Below are 19480 nucleotides of genomic sequence, written 5' to 3'. Positions count from 1 at the left end.
CTGGAACCACCGAAAGGGGACCTCCAGCAGAACCTGGAGGGGGTCCTACCTACATGGGGGATTTCTTTGTCTAAAGCCATTAATGGCTTTTTTTCTCATGAAAAGGATTTCTTTAAGCTCTAACCCATCCCCAAGGGATGGAGCACTCAACCATGTTTTGGGATGCTGGGATTTTCCTTGCATAATGGCTGCTCAGTATCTTGGGGAGGCATCATGTACATCTGCATCAGCTCTGGGTCTGCTGATGGAGACCACTGTGCTATGAGCTTGGGGATTACATGGTAGGGAGGTGCAGGTGGATATTCGGAGATGAGGAAGCAAACCCAGCAGAACTGAGGTGGGTGGCAGGTCTTGCTTTCCTGACAGATCCCTGCAGGGCTACCAGTAGCAAAACCCATTAAACCTGGCTTTCTGTGGTTTGCATCAGCACATCAGCTTGTGCAAAAAAACCAGCATCTGCTGAGTCAGGAGGTGCTGTTTCTGTGAAGACATTATTTTCTGAGTGGAGCTGTATTTTAAGTTGCCATTTGCGAAGTATCCCAAAGCTTCCCCATATAGTTTTGCTCACCCTTTAATTAAAATACCCACCACTGCTCAGAAACCTATTTTTGTTACTCCCCTGGGTAGCAGCTTCAGGCAGGCTCTGCTGGTGCAAGAACAAGATTTGGTTCATAGAAAGCACAAATTAAAAGGAGCCTTTTGGACTGTCAGTAGATAAATAGTGTCTTTAAGGTTCTATATTTCTGCTGATCCTATTACCAGAGCCCTGCCCTTTCTTGCAGGCTGTAACCAAAAGGAAAGTGGCATCATGTTCCCATAGATGGAATATGTTTTAGAAGGGCGGGGATATTGTGATGGTGCTTTGAGAGCAGCAAAGGGCCTTTGGCAACAGCTGTTTAACGAGACATCTTGTGGCTTCTGCAGCCTCACAATGTAGTCTCACTCCCTTCTTCCCCCAGCCCTCATTCTTCAGCTCTTTGCTCACCTTCCCTGCCTGATTTTAGTTCCTAGTCTGCCTTCAGATTACTCTTTCCGTCTCCAAGGTCTTTGCTGAGGCTTCATTTCATCTCCTTTTAGGCTGCTGAGGCACAGGGAAGGGAGAAAGGAAGTTTTTCATGGTGACAGGATGCTTCTATCCCTCTCTGTGTCACTGTGACAGAGATTTCTCCTGCTGCTTGGTGGGCTTGGAGTTGTGAGACAAAGCTGTCTGTGTGTCTGCTACTCTGTGTTTTGCCAAGCTTGCATCCAGTGCAGCACATCCCCTCCCTTGGGACAGGACTCTCCCCACTTCAGGGCTTGCTCCTGCAGCAGTGATCCATGGCCCTGGGTTTTCTGACCTTAGTCTCTAGCTTTTGGAACTCTGTCCTATCAGCCAGCCCTTTCTGGAGATGCTCTATCCTGGCAGGGCTTCCCAGCACACACATAGTTATGGAAGGTTTAAGCAAATGTCTTGCTAATATTTTAACATGTGAACCCAGTGGAATCAGCATCCTTGTCTTTGCAAGCAGGTGACACTTGAAAACCTACTCCCCCACCCTGACCTCGGCTCTGGGTCTAGGAGGGGAACAATCTGCAACATTGGCATCTCCAGTTGCTAATCCTGGTTTTGCTTTTCTCCCAAAACCCACCATGCACACTTGGCAACAGGAAGCAAATTTACCAAAGATCCAACCAAGCTGGAGCCCTCCAGCCCTCCCCGGGAGATCTCCCCCGAGCCACACCGTGGGGCCATGCTGGACCTGGTGGGGACCTCTCAGGCCAACAGCAGGTAAGTGGGACTTCTGGTTCTGTTTCCTGCGAAGTAACATCCCTCAGAGAGTTATTTCGGGGCTATTAATGTGCACAGCAGGTTACTGCTGTGTTCATCAGCAACATCCAGTGGGTGCAGGAGGGTGCCATGAGTGCGATTCAGTAAAAGCTGCAGCATCAGGGAGATGCTGCGAGTCCATAATGGGAAGGTGAGTGGCTAAATTGGTGTTGCTTTCCTGCCTCCCTAAAACCCCACTGCAATGGTACAGCTAGTCAGCACAGGAGGAGGCTAAGCAGCCCTGTCCTTTTGCAAGCCAGAAGTTTGGAATCATTAATTTTGAGCAAAACTGATGAAATGAGGGCCATGCCTGGGATTATCTGCTGAAACTGTCTCTGGTGTTAAAGCATGACCTAAAGGATTCACCCTCAGCCCACACCATAACAGCATCCTGCTAATTAAGTGTTGCTTGTTTATAAAGCTCACAGAGAGCCTAACAGTGCATTTAATAAAGGTGGGGTTATAGAGCCCAGCAGGGCAGGAGGCTTTTTATGAGAGCACCTGTTTCTGTTACAACCATGCCTCGAGCTAGACAGGTCCAAAACATGGTTGGCAGCACCTGTGGAGCATATAGCACATAGCGTGCAGCTTTCCAACCCACACTGGGAGATCCAGGAGGTGTTTTTCTGTTTATAGCCCCAGTTTCCTTTATTCTTAATTCAGTGGAAGCAAGGTATAATTTAGCCTTTAAAATCACTTTAAGGAAAAGAGGCAGGGCAGCAGTTTATAGCTTATGAAGTGCTATAAGACAAGGGAACCTTGCTTCACACCATGAGGTGAAAAATGCTCCTCAGCTTCTCTGGCACAAAGCCTCACTGCCCAGCACTGACAGCTCCACCAGCTGGGGCTTCAGACAGTGCTATGTGGTTGCTAACCTGTGCAGGCCAGGGTGGGGAAATAAGGTAACTTGTCTTTGTCCCATCCATGAGATCTCTTGCGTTCCTTTCCTTTCTTGAGTCTTTGATGACATGAACCTGTGACAGGTTGGAGTCTCTTCTGGTTCTCCCCAGTGCTGTTTCAGGTTTGTCCCATTGGATGTGGCTGCTGCAAGCCCCTAAAGCATGTCCATGACAGGAGAACCTGCAGTGTTAGGGCAGGCAATGAGTGAACCTGGCAATATGGCCAGTACTAAAATATCACAGCTTTGGAGGGCAGAGATCTCTTGAGCTGCCCAGTCTGCAGGACTGTCATTTGTCTCCAGCTCTCTGGGTATCTTCAGCTTCAAAGGAGGGTTTGTGTGAGGTTGTTTTTTTTTCTTTCTGCAAATGAGGAACCTCTGTGCCTTGGTAGGAGTGTTTCTGTAGGAATGGTCCCCACAGGTCAGAGTCCTGCTCCAGGGAAAGTGCAGTGCCCAATACTCCAGGAGAAGGGCCAGAGACTGTGAGAGGTAACACAATCCCCAGGGAAGCCCTCCCCCCAAATTTCCTTGGTGAAATGTTTACTTTGACCCAAAGTGGAAGAATTTAAAACCTTTCCCAAGGCTCCCAGGTAGTATATACAGTACCTTTAGACCAATGATCCATTTTGCCTTTCCACATTTAGGAAGAACATTTCAAGAGCACTTTTGGCTTGTATTGTGGTTTGTTCTGCTGATGCTCCTGAGTGGATTTAGGCAAGCGAGAAGTGCTTTTGAACATCTGTTCTGAGCCAACAAGCACTGGCTCAGAAGGATTTTCCTTCCCCCTGAAGGACTAACATTGTGAAGGAGTGTGTTTTCCAGAGTGGTTCCTTGGGTCTCTTACTGCCAAAGAGCCATGGTTCTTGTTCAAGAGAGAGACAAGAAAGCACATGCATCCTGAGAATGCAAAATAATCTCATTGGGATGCAGAACAACTTGTGTAAATTCCTGAGCATGTGAAGTTAACTGTAGATGGGAATTTGGGATAGTGCCCAGTTTTCAGTGAAGAAAAGCTTTGAACAGAATAAATATTTACCAAATCAATTGATTTTTCCTTTCTCCCTATTTTTTTTACCCTCATGAGTAACCACATTGTAGTAATAACTTATGCACTGCTCTCTGTCACAAAGGGATGGAGCCAACCAAGTTTCGGGCTTGAAAACAACCTCTCTTGTTTTCAGGAGCTCTCTGCTGTAGTTCTAGCCATGGGTGTCTAGAGGCAGGGCTGCCATCAGCAAGGGTGCAGGACCAGGGCAGATTTGAGAGCAGGGCTTATTTGCAGAGAAACTCACAGACCTTGCAGCCATGGATGCTGTGCCACTGCTGGGACCGTGGGTGGAGGGACCCTGGGGACCCCTCTGTAGCTCTTGCAGCCCTCCGTGATACCAGGCAGCATTTCTCCCTCCTGCCAGAATTTGTCCACACACCACTAGGTTTTAAGCTCTCTCTTTTCTTATACCATGACCACCTTTCTTGTCTGCCTTTCCCTTTCAGGTCTGAGAAGTGTAGTGTTTCTGAAGGCTGTGAACCAGGTGAGGAATAATTCATTTTCTCTTGCAAGACAGTGTTACTGGGGGCACACCAGAGAAACACACCTGCAAAGTAACTTGGATGTGTGACATTAGTTGCCTGGTTGCACCACAGTGCAGTTCTCTGAGGACTTTATCCCCATTTGATGCAGAGATGAAGGCCCTTACCCTCTGACCCTCCAGCTGGGGCCTAAAAATACATAAATTGAAATAATGAGATTTAAGCATGTGCTTAAATGCAAAGCTAAGGGAAGTCTTCACTCTCTGAGTTTGTTTGAAAGCCACGACTGAGAAGTCAGCAGTGTTGGTATTCTAAGCACCATGAATGAAAAGGAAGTGCTTTTCCGCAGATTTAGGAACTTGAACCCGTTGAAACACCAGACCAAGCTTTGCTGCCTTACCTTTCCAAGCTGCAAGCTGGGACTCAGTGCCTTGCACTGGATCCATCCCATCCTAAGTGAGGAAATTCATCCTGAGAGAAGAGGAAGCTGGGCTGAGCACTGTGGGCAGCCTCCTTCTGGGGCAGCTGGTCAGCACAGGCTTTCATCTGCTGGGGTTGAAACCACACTGAATTTTGCCAGGGTTCAGCTGGTCACATCTTGGTGTGATGCAGCTGCAGTCAGCCTTCTTGGAATAGGGGCAAGTTCCAGGCATGAGTTTGGGAGCATTAAAATTGCTAGGAGCTGCCCACTGGAGACAGCTCCTCCGGTGTCTTGGCCCAGTTCATTTTAAGTGAAGAAAGCCAGGAAATGAACATATAACAAGGTCCAGCTGCCAGTTTGAGGGCACCAACAGCTCCTGCCAGCCAAGCTGTTTGCAGAAGCCATGCCCATCGGTGTCCCTTTGGGTACCCCCATGCCATGGGCTTGATGCTCCTGGGCCAGTTGACTGAAGCCTTGTTGTTGTGACATGCTCAGCTGGCACTGAAGTCACAGCTGGTCATGCTTTCCCTGCATTGGTGCTGTATTGGGCAGACATGGCATTGCTGGATCCTGTTGGCGACTGCCTTCCGTTGCCTTTCCCCATAGGTACTTCAGCAGAGCTAGGTGGGATCAGGCAGATCAAAATCGAACCAGACGAGCTGAACATCATCCAGATCACCGTACCAGGTAGCTGCTGGGGTCCATCTGTTTGCAGTGGTTGCTGCATCAGGTTTCAGCATATTGCTTTGAGAAGAGGCATTTGCAGGGTATTTCCCAGCACGTAAGGTTCCCTCACGTACACAGAATGATCTTTTGCTGACATAGGAACATACTGAGGTTTCCTGGGAGCATTGGAAGGTGTTTTAGGGCTCTTTGTTGGTTTTCTCTCTCCTTCATTGCTTTCCTATCTTGCCTTTCCTCTGGAGAAAGTGAGACTGGTTTGCTGCTTTGCTTCATGTGGAGGATCCTAGGTACTGAGTGCAGGATGCTTTTGATGAGGCCCTTCATTTAGAAAACACCCTGGTTTTGAAGAGTTCATAAAAACAGGTCTAATAGTAGGCAGGTTTAATATTAAGCACATGCTGAAAATGTGTTGGAATTGTTGACACTGATGGGGGAAATTCTCCATGTTTCTGCCCAGAGAGGTCAGTGGCAATGGATTGTGATGGACATGACATGCTTGAGGGGCAGCTTGGAGAGTCTGTTTTCCACTTACCTGTCCTGGGCAGCACAGCAAATGGTAGGATGATCCTCAGGGTTTGATGAATGGATTGTTAGCAGTTTGCATTTTCAGTGTGCTTTCAATCATTAATTAATAATCTCCACCCAATGAGGGCAGCAACAGGACTCTAGCCTGAGGGTAAGTGATGCTGGGGACAGCAGTGACACCTGGCCCCACCACACCAATGCAATCTCTGTTGTACCCAAATTGTAGCAGTCCCCTTAGTAAGGTGATAGTTAAGGAGTCACTCCAGGATTGGTGTAGAATGGACTTACCTATGGTTAATATAGGGGAAGGAGAAGGAACAAGGTGTAGTGGTAGATCAAACATTTTCATTTTCAACTGGGCAGCTGATGGAAGAGAAGAAAGCAGATACATGATGAGCTGGAGGTCCATGGGAGGAGTGGGAAGAATTACCACTTGTCCAATGCTAGGGAGATCATATCTCAAGTCTAGAGTCCACCTTTTCTTGCCTTATTTGAAGATCGAGTTCAATCAGAGGGAATACAGATGAGGACAAAGATGAGGATTAATAGAAAACACGTGCTCACCTACAGGGAGAAATTGATGAAATTGGGATTATTTACCCTGTGAGGTCAGAAGTGACCTGATTGAAGTATATAAACTAACTGAAACTTCATTTAAAGCTGAATTTGGATGGGTCTTTGAGGGCATTGGACAGCCTAGCATTTGGAGAGACAGGTTTAATGTAAGGGAAACCAAAAGCAGGTTGATTTTGTTGAGGAAGGTAGCATTAATGGAATGGTTTTCCCCCATGTAGTAGCTAAATCAAGCAGCATTAGCTTTTTAAGTCAAAATTTAGTGTCTAGATGGAATTAAGCCAAGTAAATAATTTGAACTAGTTTTGCTCTTCACTTTCTGTGGAGTTAAGGAAGAGATTTTTGCTTCTTTCCCTTCGACCGAGAGGTCAGGTGTGTGTAGGGATGAGCTCTGGGTGGTTCTGGGAGGAAGAAGGCAGATGCATTCCCAGAGCATCTTCTGGTGGTATGTGGGGCTCCTGGGAGTGGGGGACCCTTCACTCAGTCCTTGCTGATGGCTGGGACCCTCTGAACACTGTTTTGGGGACAGTGTCCCGCTGGCATCAGAACAGAAGGTGCCCATGGGTTTTTGTTGCAGACCGATCACCTGGTCCAGTTGAAATGCATGACCCTGTGCCCACACACATGGCCTCGGATGAATCGAGATACATCCTGGAAACAGTAGCAGGTACCAGAAGTCAAGCATCTGGAAGACTGCACAGTAGCACGGGTGTTCATGCATGTGTCAAAAATGAGTTAAATACCATTTATGAGCCAAAGTGGTGGAGTTTGAGAGCTAATTCCAGAGTCTTGGCCTCAATGAGGCCAGCTGGGAGCTCTGATAGAATTACTGGTGGGTTTTCTGGCACTGCTGCTCCTTCCCATACTCTCTTCAGCCCCAGCATGCTGAAAATCCAAGCCTCTTTGCCCAGTGCATGCCTGGAATTTACCTGCAGGATGTATGCTGGCCTAGCAGCGGCCTTGCTCCTGCTGGGTCTCTCCTCTCCCAGGGAGCCCATGCTGAAGGGTGGGCAGCCCTCCTGTATGGAAGCACTGGGTTTATTCTGCTGATGCAGCTCTTGGCATGCTGGTACCAGCCCAGCCTTTGCTGGGACACATGCTCTGAGCTTAGTGAGGGGAGGGAGCAGTTGTGTGGCTGCAGGGCATCTGGAGAGCTCCTGCTTATGTCTTTTCTGGTTTTGCTGCTGCCTGCTGCTGCTAACCCTCTTCTTCCTCGGCAGAGACAGAGAAGGGTTCCAGTGAGGAGTCTCGACATGAAGAAAAGCAGATGGAGGGATCAGGTGAGTGTATGGTGAACTCTGAGCATCGCCCATCATTGCAGGTTTTTGGAAGGATGGATGCACACAGATGTATTTTAGGGTGGGCTTTGTGAGCTTCCTATGTTATCAGCAAAGCCTTTAGCTTTTAGCCTTTAGCCTCCAAAACCTCTGCCCACAGAAGGGCACCATTGTGTTCCTGGTCTCTGTCCTCTCCTCTTGGGCTTGATTTTACTTTTTCACTTATGTTTTTTTTTTTCCCCTGACTGCCAGCACGGCTCTGGGGAGGTGCATCCTTGCCCTTCCTTAGGAGATCAGCTTGGAGGCTGCAGTCAGAGGACTAGCACTGATGTGAGGGCATGGAGAGGGAATGGCTGTCTCTGCTAGAGGTCAGGCAGGGGCTGCTCACCTGTGCAGTGCTTGCTCTGGAAGCAGCTGGTTGCTCAGAGCATTTCTCTGTATTGTGGGTTTTTGTTTTTGTTTTTTTTTTGCAGATGGTATAGGGGACGTTTTAAGTCATTTGAGGAAACAAGTTGAAATTCTGTTCAACTCACGATATGGTAAGATGGTCATTAACACATGTTCATCATGCCAGGTGCTGGTTTTGCCACCTACCATTTCCAAACCAGCAGCTGAGTGAAGGTGCAATCTAATTTGTTCATCTGCTGTCTGCTGGGATCACAAATGCATTTGAAACCTTCTCCAGCCTTGTTATTGCAGCTCTTCCCCTTCGTTTCCTTGAAATTGTTTCACTGGCTGCAGCCCAGGAATTGCTGCCATGACTTTTCAGCCTTCCTCCTGCAGAGGGAAGGTCCAAAATGGTTCCCCCAATCACTTATTTGAAGTATCAGAGAGTGTTTTCCACCTGCGGGGATCCTTGCATGGCTCAGGAAGGCTGGTGGCACCTTGGTGGTGGGGTCTGACACTCAGCATGCTCTGCTCACATCTACTTACAGAGGTTATTTAACTGAGAAGAAATGCAAATGAGGTCACACATGCATTTTGAGAGCTGGCAGAAAGTTTTTGCCACTTTTAGGACCAGGAGATGTGGCTCTGCCTGACAGTCCTCAAAAGCCAGGGACACAGCTGAGCTGGTAGAGCACATTGTGACCAGGGAAAGGAGAAGAGCCAGGATGCTCTCAGGCAGGGCTGGGCACTGGGGATGCAGCTGGAACAGCCATTAGAGCAATGGCTCTCACGGCCCCCCATGTTACTGTAGTAACAGCCTGGGAGTCCATGCTGATGAGATGGGGTTTTAACCTGTTTTTTCATCTGTCCAAATAACACTGCTTGGCATTGGCTGTTTGGTTGCTTTTGGCAATATTTAGCAGAGCAAGGGGAGTCTTCACCATGCTGGTCTGCACAGGCTGATGGGGCACCCCCAGGCGCATTCCCTGTCCCCTCACTTAGCAGAGGGATTTCCATAGGGGTCTGGGTGTGGGGTTCCACTGCGTTGCAGAAAGATGCTTGCAGCCTTTGTAGAAAGGCTGTGACAATGTAGCAAATGCAAAAACCTGCTCCAGGTGGCTGCATGGCTCTGTCCCTCACACACGTCTGCCGGTGTCAGGGACATCCCCACCAGGCACAGAGCAACCACAAACTCCCCCAAAACCTCTTCAATTGCTCCAGCAACATACCATGTTGCTGTTGCTTAAACTTGACATGGAGGTCCAGCAAACTAATGAGATTGGGTCCCCATCCAGCGAAAGCCATAGGAATATCAGAGCCAGTCAAAGTCCCCTACTCCAAGTTCCTGATGTACCCTGAGGACCTATTTGTTGTGGGCTTGCCAGAAGGCATCCTGTTGCGCCGTCCCAACTGCTTCGGGATTGCAAAGCTGAAGAAGATTCTGCAAGCGAGCAACAACATCCAGTTTGTCATTAAAAGGTAAGGCAGGTGGGGTGGCTGTCCCTTGGGGAGGGTGTTTCTGCTCAGAGCTCCTGCTGCTGTGCAGTGTCCTGGAGAGCACCCATCCCTTGGTCGCCTTCAATAAATTTGCTTGATTAGAAGCAGGGAAGGGTTGTTGCCTTGTTGGAGCCATCCATGGGAGGCAGCGATAGTGTTATCTGTTTCTTCATGTCTTTTGGGTTTTTAACCTGCTTTTGAAAAGATTTGGCCACCTCTGCAGGATGGGTGAAGAGGCCTTAAACTTCAGGGTGCCCTGATGTGGAGCAAGGAGAAGGGCTGGGAGCCCTGGAGGGTTTTCCTACAGAAAGTGGCTCCAGCTGAGGTCTAGACGTGCACATGTGCACATGGGATGCCGCAGACATGAGGGAAGATGCTGACCCTGTGCTGGGGAGCAAGGGTGTCATAAGAACTGTGGGAGAGCTGTGACAAGCCACAACCAATTTAATGTAAGAGCATTGCCCTGAAAGAGGGAACAGATCCAGCGGAGATGAATTTTAAGATGTCTTAGGTATTTTGGGGGCAGTTTCTCACCCAAATGCTGACACAACCAATGCTGCAGGTGACTGAAACAGAAAAAATAAATATTGGAGCATGGAGACTTTGTGGTGTCAGAACAGCAGCTCTCAGATCAGCCCAACCATATTTTGGGGTTTCCTCCTGTCCTGATCTCAGATATATTCCTTTGTGACACAGCTTCAGTGCAGCTTGTAACAAGCCCTACTATCACCTCGCTAAGCAGCTTTAGCATTAGGTACCCAAATGGCAATTTTTGGGGTCAATTTTATGTTGAAAGGAGCCATGCATGGCTCCCATCCCTAAAAAATGTTCAGGACCATATCCACTAAAAGTCTGTAGCTGCTGACTTAAGCTGCTCAGTCATCACCTGCTTAATCTCATCCCAAGGAGTGATAAATCAACTCATTAAAGAGTCTGTCAGCATGAAAACTATGTCCAAAGTTCTCCTGCTGTGTTGCAGGAGCTTTTAAATGGCATTAGCCAGACAGGGTGAATGGTTTGTGGCTGTAGGAGTGGTGTCCTGAGGATGCTGGAGCAGCAGGGTGTCACTGGCAGGGAGGTCACTCACATGCCTTCTGCTTCTCCCTGTTTTCCAGACCGGAGCTGCTGGCGGAGGGTGTAAAGGAGTCGGTGTCAGACAGCCCGGCAGCCAAAGGTAGGCTGAAAGACACCCAGCAGCTGGGCTGTCAAGGTCTAGGTAGAAGAGAAGTGACAGTGGTTTCCTACAGCCTTCCCTCTCCACCTTGCTCTTTGGCTGGAAACCCCCTCCCATACATCCCCCTTGGCAGCACTGTGAATCATAATTCCTCTTATGTCCCCTGTCTCAGCCGCCGACGAGAGGGACTCGAGCGAGCTGCTGCTGGAGGACGCTGTGAAGAGACAGGGCTTTCAAGGTGTGGGGCTGGAGGCATATGTGGGGGCTGAGGTAGAGCCCTTGGCCCACTGTGGAGGCTGCATGGGACAGATGTGGGAAGGGAGTGCTGCAGGTGTTGGGGCTCGGTGGGATGGCAGAGGAGCAAGACAAGACTGGGAGGAAGGAGAGAAGGAGGTGGGATGAGAGGATGGAAAGCAGAGGCACCTAGAAGACAAGATGCACAGCCAGGACAGGCAGTCCTGCAGGTCCAAGAAGAGGCTCGAAGTGCTCTGCATGGTGCTCTAATTAACCAACTTGGCTTATCTCCCTGTCTGACCTTGTGAGATGCATAATTAAGTTTCCAAGCCTAGGGGTTTGCTGGGGCTTTTTCCACTTGTGTGATGTTTGTATAAATGCCACTCGAGTTTAGCTGGCGGCAGTATGGTGGCTCCCTTGGGGGATAGAGTGATGGCAAGTGCTACCCTGCTCAAGCATCTCTTCTTGGGCCCTGGGGGCCTGTGAGAGTTTGCACAAGGATGGGGAGCTTTTTCAAAGCCTTTGGCTTTTCTGAGAGGCTTTGGAGTATGTTATATTTTAATGCTGGTAATTATCACAACTGAATCTTCGATTTCACATGCCTTTTATTCTTAGCAAACAGGCGAGGGAAAAATAACCCAACATATTTCTGTTTAGATTATTTTTAAGGACTTTGAATGACCCACTCCACAGATTAGATAATTGCAAGATAAGGGCTTTCCTATAATTAGAAAAAGGCATTACTTAAAAGTCACAGAGTGCCTTTTAATTTACCAGCAGAAATCTATAATTGTTTCTTTATTTTACAGAAAATTATGACGCCAGGCTTTCCAGAATAGACATTGCTAATACACTGCGGGAACAAGTCCAGGACCTGTTCAATAAGAAATATGGTGAGAAACCAGGCTTGTTTTATTCCCCCCCTTATTCTCTCGTATTTTTTTGCTCTTTATCTCTCCCCTCTGCTCCTGATTCCTTCTTGCCACATACTTTCTCTCATCTCTCCCTTGAGCTGCTGGTAGTTAGGAGGGCCAGGAGGGAATGGCAGATCTGGGATTTGGCGCTCTTTGCTGCAGGAGCTGTGGGAGCACAGGGGGTGGTAAGAGGTTAGGAAGGGAATAGGAATAGGCCGTAGTGAGCGCTGGGGAACAAGAAGATGCTGCTCCTTCTGTTCCTAGAGCAGGGGAAATGCTATTATCCCCACGTTGTGGTTTAGGAATATTATACCCCAACTTAGTGTTCACACTGAAGCACTGCAAGCCATGCACTGCTTGCTCATTTGTCCTTCCCCCTTTCCCTACCCTTGCGGTGGGTTGGAGAGGAGACTTGGAGGCACGGATTGAGATAAGAAGAGTTTACTGGAAACAGCAATGGAATAAGAAAACAAACAGTAACAGCTACAATATCAGTGACAGAGGGAACCAGTGCTACCTGACCACCCCCTCTGTCACACTTACTTGACTGGAAGGGACCCCTTCCCTCATTCCTGGAAAATGATGTGAGGTGATATAGAGGTCCTAGCCTTGCCCTCTCCTGGCAACTGCAAAAATTAACCCTGTCCTGGTCAGAACCCTTTATTCTATACCACTTACATCACACTGAAATTCTACACCTTCCAACTATATACATACGTGTGTGTGTATATATATGTGTATATATACATATATATGTATGTTTGTGTGTATACACAAGCACAGATATTGTTTCTATAGTTGAATCCGTCCCTCCAAGAAGTTTGTTGAGTTAATTTAGTCCATGATTGTGGGCTCTATCCATCTTAGAGGTCTTCCATGGCAGCAGGGCTGCTGTGCTTTTGGCTGGTTGCTGTATCACGAGCTCATGACTGGTGTATCTGGAGCAGTCCATCCTCATTGGCCATGGCAGTTATGGCAAACAGTGGCAGTGTCACTCAGCAACCAATATTATACAGTTCAACATTACAGACTGTTCTCACCCAAAAATCAAATTCCCTGGAGAGACACATTGTGTTTCCCTGTCCCTCTGCATCACCCACCAAGTGCCTGCAGGTCCTTGAGCAAAAACAATCCCATGGATAGGTTTGCCTTTGCTTGAGGCAGGACTAATCCAAACTGTCTTCCCTAACACATTTCTTATATGCACCATGGAGACTTTATCCTCTTCTGCAGTACATGGAGGTTTCGATTGGGCAGGGCCAGCTCAATTGGTAGAGCCTCGGGTATTAACTAACCAGGTGGCCTTTGCTAAATGCAGATCCCAATGTTTGAAGGTTCCCCCACCCACTGCTTTCAGTGTGGATTTTAATGGTGCATTTTACCATTCAATTTTTCTAGAGGCTGGTGCATGTACTTGGCACTGGTGAGGCTGCACCTTGAGTGCTGTGTCTAATTCTGGGTTCCCCAATATAGGGAGGATGTTGAGATGCTCAAACGTGTCCAGAGGAGGGCAACAAGGCTGGTGAGGGGCCTGGAACACAAGCCCTGTGAGGAGCGACTGAGTGAATTGGCATTATTTAGCCTGGAGGGGAGGAGGCTCAGGGGAGACCTTATCACTCTCTGCAACTACCTGACCAGGAGGGTATAGCCAAGTGGGGGTTGGTCTCTTCTCCCAGGCAACCAGAGACAGGAAAAGAGGATACAGTCTTAAGCTGCACCAGGGGAAGTTCAGGCTGGACATTAGGAAAAAATTCTTCACAGAAAGAGTGATTGGGCACTGGAATGGGCTGCCCAGGGAGGTGGTGGAGTCACCATCCCAGGAGGTGTTTAAAAAAAGACTGGATGTGGCACTTAGTGCCATGGTTTAGTTGATGAGGTGGTGTTAGGTCACAGGTTGGACTTGATGATCTCAAAGGTCTTTTCCAACCTAGTTCTTTCTGTGATTCTGTGATCGGGAATACGATACACCCACTCACTCCCGTGCTTTCTGGCCCAGGTGTCAATGAGGCTATTTTTGAAATGAGCCTCATTGTCCAGCTCAATTCTTTCAGTGTGCCCTGTTGCCACAGAACTTGCTTTTCAAGGCCCAGGATGGTGTTCCAGGCAGTGGCGTGAGGCACAGGGTAGGTCTCCAGGCTTCCAGTGGTGCCTTCTACCATTGTGAGCACACAGCGCTTGACTTGGCTGGTTTGAGGCAGCATGATGCAATCGATCTGGTAGGTCCCCCTTACTTCTATTTAGACCACTGCCCCCCACAGGGGCTTTACCCACTTGTCTTGCTTTTAGCTCAGTGCATATTTCACAGTCATGGATAACCTGGGAGATGGTGTCCATGGCTAAGCTCACATCTCAGTCATGAAATCATCTGTATGTTGCATCTCTTCCTTGATGACCTGACGTGTCAGGTGTCACTGAGCTAGAAATAATTCACCCTTATGTTGCCAGGCCAGATCCGCCAGAGATACTTGAATCTTGGCAGCCTGACCCACCTGTCCATTGTTGCGATGCTCTTCAGTAGCCTGACTCTCGTGTACGTCTGCATCTAAAATGACAGGCTTTTACAGCTAACTTCTCTACCTGGGCAGTAATGTCTTCTCACACTTCAGCAGCCCAGATGGGTTTCCCTCTGTGCTGTAGTTGTAATTTTCCATTGGTCCAGGCACCCCCACAGAGCATTTGCTACCATCCATGTGTCAGTGTAGAGGTAGAGCATTGGCCATTTGTCTTGCTCAGCGATATCTAGAGCCAGCTGGACAACTTTCAGCTCTGCAACCTGACTTGATCCACCTTGTCCCTCGATAGCTTCTGTGTCTCACCACATAGGACTCCATATTGCAACTTTCCATTTTCAGTGTATCCCTACAATATGACAAGAACCATCAGTGAAGAGAGTGTATTGCTTTTCATTTTTTGGTAGCTGGTTGTATGGTGGGGCCTCCTCAGCTCGTCACCTTCTATTCTCTGATGATGATAGTCGAAAATTTTCACTGTCAGATCAGTTCATGATGACTCCCAAGATCCCAGGGTGACTGAGATTTCCTGTTCAAGCTCGCAGTGCTATCCACTTAGTCCATGTAGCATCAGTGTGTGTTGCAGGGACTTTCCCTTTGAACATCCAGCCCAGCACTGGTAGTTGGGGTGCCAAAAGAAGCTGTGCTTTGGTGCCAATCACTTCTGAAGTAGCTCAAACCCCTTCATAAGCAGGCAGCATCTCTTTTTCAGCTGGGGTGTAGCTGGCCTCAGATACTCTGTACTCCCGGCTCCAGAACCCCAGGGGTTGTTCTCGAGTCTCTCCAGGTACCTTCTGCCAGAGGCTCCAGGAAGGACCGTTCTCCCTGGCTGCGGTGTAGAGCACATTCTTTGCATCCTGTCCTGTCCTGACTGGCCCAAGGGCTACTGCATGAACAATCTCCTGTTTAATTTGTTAAAAAACTTGTTGTTGTTCAGGACCCCACCTAAAATCGTTCTTCTTCCATGTCACATGATAGAGAAGGTCTACCATCTGACTGTAATCTGGAATATGTATCCTCCAAAACCCAGCAGCACCTAAGGAAAGCCTGTGTTGCCTTTTTGCTGTTTGCTGAGGACAGAGCTGCTGTTTTGTTGACCATGTCCACTGAAATCTGACAACATCCATCTTGCCATTTTACTCCTAAAAACTGCATTTCCCGGGAAGGTCCCTTGACCTTAGTTTGCTTTATGGCAAAGCTGGCCTTCAGGAGAACTTGGATTATCTTCTCCCCTTTCTCAAAACCTTCTTCTGCTGTGTTGCCCCACATATTGGTGTCATCAATGTACTGCAAGTGTTCTGAGTCTCACCCTCTTCCAGTGCAGTCTGGAATCAGTCCATGGCAGATGGTGAGACTGTAATTCCACCCCTGGGGTGGTCAGTTCCAGGTGTACTGGATGCCCCTCCAGGTGAAAGCAAACTGTGGCCTGCACTCTGCTCCAGAGGAACATGGAAAAATGCATTTGCAATGCCATTGGTGGCACCACTTTGCTGCTTTGGACTCCAGCTCGTCCGAACTGAAGTTCCAGCCTGTCCAGCACAGCAGCACTCAGTGGTGGTGTGACTTCATTCAGGCCATGATAGTCCACTGTCAGTCTCCACTCTCCACTGGATTTATGCACGCTCCATATGGGGCTACTGAAGGGTGAGCAAGTCCTGCTGAGCACTCCCTGGTTCTCCAGTTCTCGACTCATCCCATGGATGGGGTCCCACAGTCCCGGTTGGTGCAGTGTTGCTGTCAGGGCACTGTTGTGGTAGCGATCGCTACCTGTTGGTCTTCCACCCTCAGCGGTCCTACTGCAGAAGGGTCCTCTGAGAGACCAGGCAAGGTATTCAGCTGTCTAATTTCCTCTGTCTCCACAGCAGCTCTCCCAAAAGCCCAACAATGCCCTTTTGGGTCCTTGAAATACCCTCTCCCGAGGTAATCTGTGCCAAGGATACACGGGGTCTCTGGGCCAGTCACGACGGGCTGGTTTTGCCATTCATTTCCAGTCAGGCTCACTTCAGCTTCCAGTACAGTCAGCTCTTGGGATCTTCCTGTCACCCCAGAAATGGAGCTGGATTCTGCCCCTACATATCTTGTTGGAATGGGGGTACACTGTGCAGCAGTGTCAACTAAAGCTGTATATGCTTGTGGGTCTGATGTGCCATGGATCCAGAGTCCAGTAGATCTGATTGTCCCTTTCCTCCACCTGGCTGGAGGCAGGGCCCCTCTGGTTCTGGCCATAGTACTCCATGCTCACTTCTTGAAAATGTGAACTGGACATCCCCTCAAGAGGAACCAAAGCAACATCATCCCTCCTGTTGTCTCTGAGGACTTCCCCACGGGAGACTGGAATGGCATTATCCTTGAAGAATTTCCTATGCTGGTTGTTCTCCCTCTCAACTCATACCTGTGCTGCCAGGGCAGAGGTGGGTTTTCCATCCCACTTCCTCATGTCCTCTCTGTGGCCATGCAGGAAAAAGCACAGGTTACCTGGTGGTGTGTCCCCTCTGTCTCAAGCAGGGGGCACTTGCTCCCAATAGCAGAGACTCTGGTCCATGCTGGTGGGGCATGGGACATTTCCTCTTTAATTTGCTCAACTCTTTTGAATCTGTCCACAGTCTTGGACAGTCTTTCCACAGCCAAGGCACAGATAAATAGGGACCAAAAAAAGATTATCTTCTCTCTTGGGGTGATTTATGACAGTCTTCTCCCTGATCCTCTGCTTTATGCCCAACAATGGTTGCTGTATCTTTAAGGTGGGTCCGGGGCAGGGGGAAGCCTTGGGCTCTTTGTGGGCTTTTTCAAAGCCTCACTTCCCAGGCGTTTGCGGGTACAGTGAGGTCTGGGTTTTGCTTGGCTAGCTTGGCTTTGTTAGCTCAGACAAGAAGTTTTTCCCTTCCCTGGCCTTGGAGAAGCTGCAGCAGCAATCCTTCGGCAGTTTTTTGAGGTGAATTGGACAGCTTGTTTAGCCGGAGATCAGAGAAAATGGGACCTGCGGGAGAGGAGCCAGTCGGGATCAGCAGGAGAGAGGGGCCGCTCCGTCTCGCCCCAAGCCTTGGGAAGGCCAAGCCAGGGAGAGAGAGGCTCTGGCCCACCTACTTCATCTGCTGCGGAGAGAAGATCGACACTGGAGAAGTCGCCAGGTTCTCATCTGTTTGCTCGACCTGCTGCATGAATCCCCAGTTTGGTTTTTTGTTTTTCCCTGAGAGAGAAGCCGGTGCCATCTTCTACCACGTGGTGGAAGCCGGTGGGTTTTTTTTCCCGTGGCATTTTGGGTTTTTGTTCCAGTGTGTGTGTGTGGGGGGGTAAGGTCTGACAGTTTAATATCTAGCACTTATTTGCCTTTTTCTTGTGCCTTTGGGCATTCTGTTTGTCAGTAAATGGCTGGTTTTTATTTTTTCCTTTTCACCCACTAGTATTCATTTCCTACTGGCGTAAAGGGATTGTTGGAACTCTTTTTAGAGGAGACGACTCATTCCAGAGTGTTTTCTCCTGAATTTGTCTCTGAATGGAGACATCTTCATAGTGCCAGAGTTGGGTAGTCACCTGAAGCAGTGTTTGTTCTCCTTCCTTCATTGACATCAATGCCAATGAGTTGGTGCATGACGATGGTGTGCTACTTACAAACTTCTGCCACATGGATATCCTGGACCTCATCTGGATCTACTGGGGATTGCTCATTATTTGAATCCCTATAGATTCCCTCCAGCACAGCTAATTGTCTCAGGTACTGGATCCACCTGCTTGGGTGCACTATTAGATCATCCTTGGGAGAATACCTTTCCCTCACACTTGGCAGGAGTTGCCTCCAGAGGTTGAGTTCCTGTCCTCTTCCCAGTCCCCTCGTCAATGCCCACATCCCAGGACAGGGATCCCAGTTGCTTGGCTTCACTTCTATCTAGTTCCACAGCGTGGGCTGCGATATCCCAGCACTGAAGCAGCGGGGTCACCAGGGGTTCACACGACTGGTGGCTGAAATCTTTTCACATATATCGCAGCTCACCCCGGAATAGGGATCGGGTGATTATCTCTGGCCCTGCCTCCTCCTCCCATTGTGAGGGCCCTTCTTCCTCTTCATCCCTCACTAAGTGAATTGGTTTGGTCTTGGATTTCTTCTTCCTTATAGGGGCGACTGCTAATGGCAGGGGTTGTTCGTGTGGTTCAGCTGCAGTTTGAGTGGTCACAGTGCCTGCTGCTCTGCTGTCCTCCTCTTTTCCCCGAGGGTGCTGTCTAGTGACAAGCAGTGTCTGAAAAATAGTAGCCAGGGCCTAGCACACTGCAATAAGTTGCTCCTCTCCAGAGGGGTCACAACACTCTTCTTGCAAATAGTCTGTCACTTTATCGGGTTCTGTAGTTGTCCAGGGGACAACTTCCAAACCACACCGGAGCCAAGAATTTCCCCAAAATTTGGTCCATTTTCTACCACATTCTATACCACTCGTGACTATCCATGATAGCCTTGGGGCAGATCTCTGAATAACTTGCCTAGAAATCTCTTTCTTGACTCTAAACATGTTGTGGACCACACTGAGGAGACCTGGCAGACAGCAACAAGTGCATGCTTTCCTTAACGTACAATTGTAACAGGCCTGGAGGAGAAAAAGGGGGTGGAAAGCTGGGGAGAATCGTCCTGCCCTGTTTCCCCCCACAGGCTGGGTACAATTATTAATGAATTCCCTGAGGCAGCAACCAAGGGCAGGGCAGGGGAGCAACACTGAATACACATCCCAAATGACCCTCATTGCCCTTGATGTTATCATATCACAAACTGATGTCCCTCAATACAACAATAAAACAACCCTGACCCCTCTCCCTGCTCTGAAAAAGAGCACCATGAGGAGCACAGGGTTCATATGTGGGAGTATATACAGGATTAGGTACCACAACCACGAGAATAAACCGAGCAATGTTGTGATTAATGGTTCTGTTACTAATAACCTCTGTGTCCTAGCCATACTGCCTCCAGACTATTGCAAAAAATTAACCCTGTTCTGGCCACAAGCAGGACACCCCATTTTCTAGGCAGGGGTAAGACTTGTCCAGGTGCTTGCAAGGAAATATGTA

General features: G+C 48.7%; 1 protein-coding gene across 10 annotated transcripts in view; it reads left to right on the top strand.

Annotated features, from left to right (window-relative positions):
- The window catches only part of GTF2IRD1 (GTF2I repeat domain containing 1), a 72979-nt gene that overhangs the window by 39146 nt on the left and 14353 nt on the right, over window positions 1-19480 (top strand). For 5 of the 10 annotated variants that reach the window (XM_039562803.1, XM_039562805.1, XM_039562806.1 and 2 more), the window contains exons 11-21: window positions 1648-1768; window positions 4200-4237; window positions 5263-5343; window positions 5798-5896; window positions 7016-7105; window positions 7659-7718; window positions 8189-8254; window positions 9398-9581; window positions 10715-10773; window positions 10946-11011; window positions 11817-11900. In XM_039562803.1, coding sequence (XP_039418737.1) covers window positions 1648-1768; window positions 4200-4237; window positions 5263-5343; window positions 5798-5896; window positions 7016-7105; window positions 7659-7718; window positions 8189-8254; window positions 9398-9581; window positions 10715-10773; window positions 10946-11011; window positions 11817-11900 — 948 coding nt within the window. The remainder of the gene's footprint in view (window positions 1-1647; window positions 1769-4199; window positions 4238-5262; window positions 5344-5797; window positions 5897-7015; window positions 7106-7658; window positions 7719-8188; window positions 8255-9397; window positions 9582-10714; window positions 10774-10945; window positions 11012-11816; window positions 11901-19480) is intronic. The other 5 variants (XM_039562812.1, XM_039562810.1, XM_039562809.1 and 2 more) reach the window with 4 other exon arrangements.

Source organism: Corvus cornix, chromosome 19, assembly GCF_000738735.6.
Source record: "Corvus cornix cornix isolate S_Up_H32 chromosome 19, ASM73873v5, whole genome shotgun sequence".
NCBI lineage: Eukaryota > Metazoa > Chordata > Aves > Passeriformes > Corvidae > Corvus > Corvus cornix.
The sequence above is the reverse complement of the archived record's forward strand: the minus strand, read 5'-3'. Positions and strand labels throughout refer to the sequence as shown.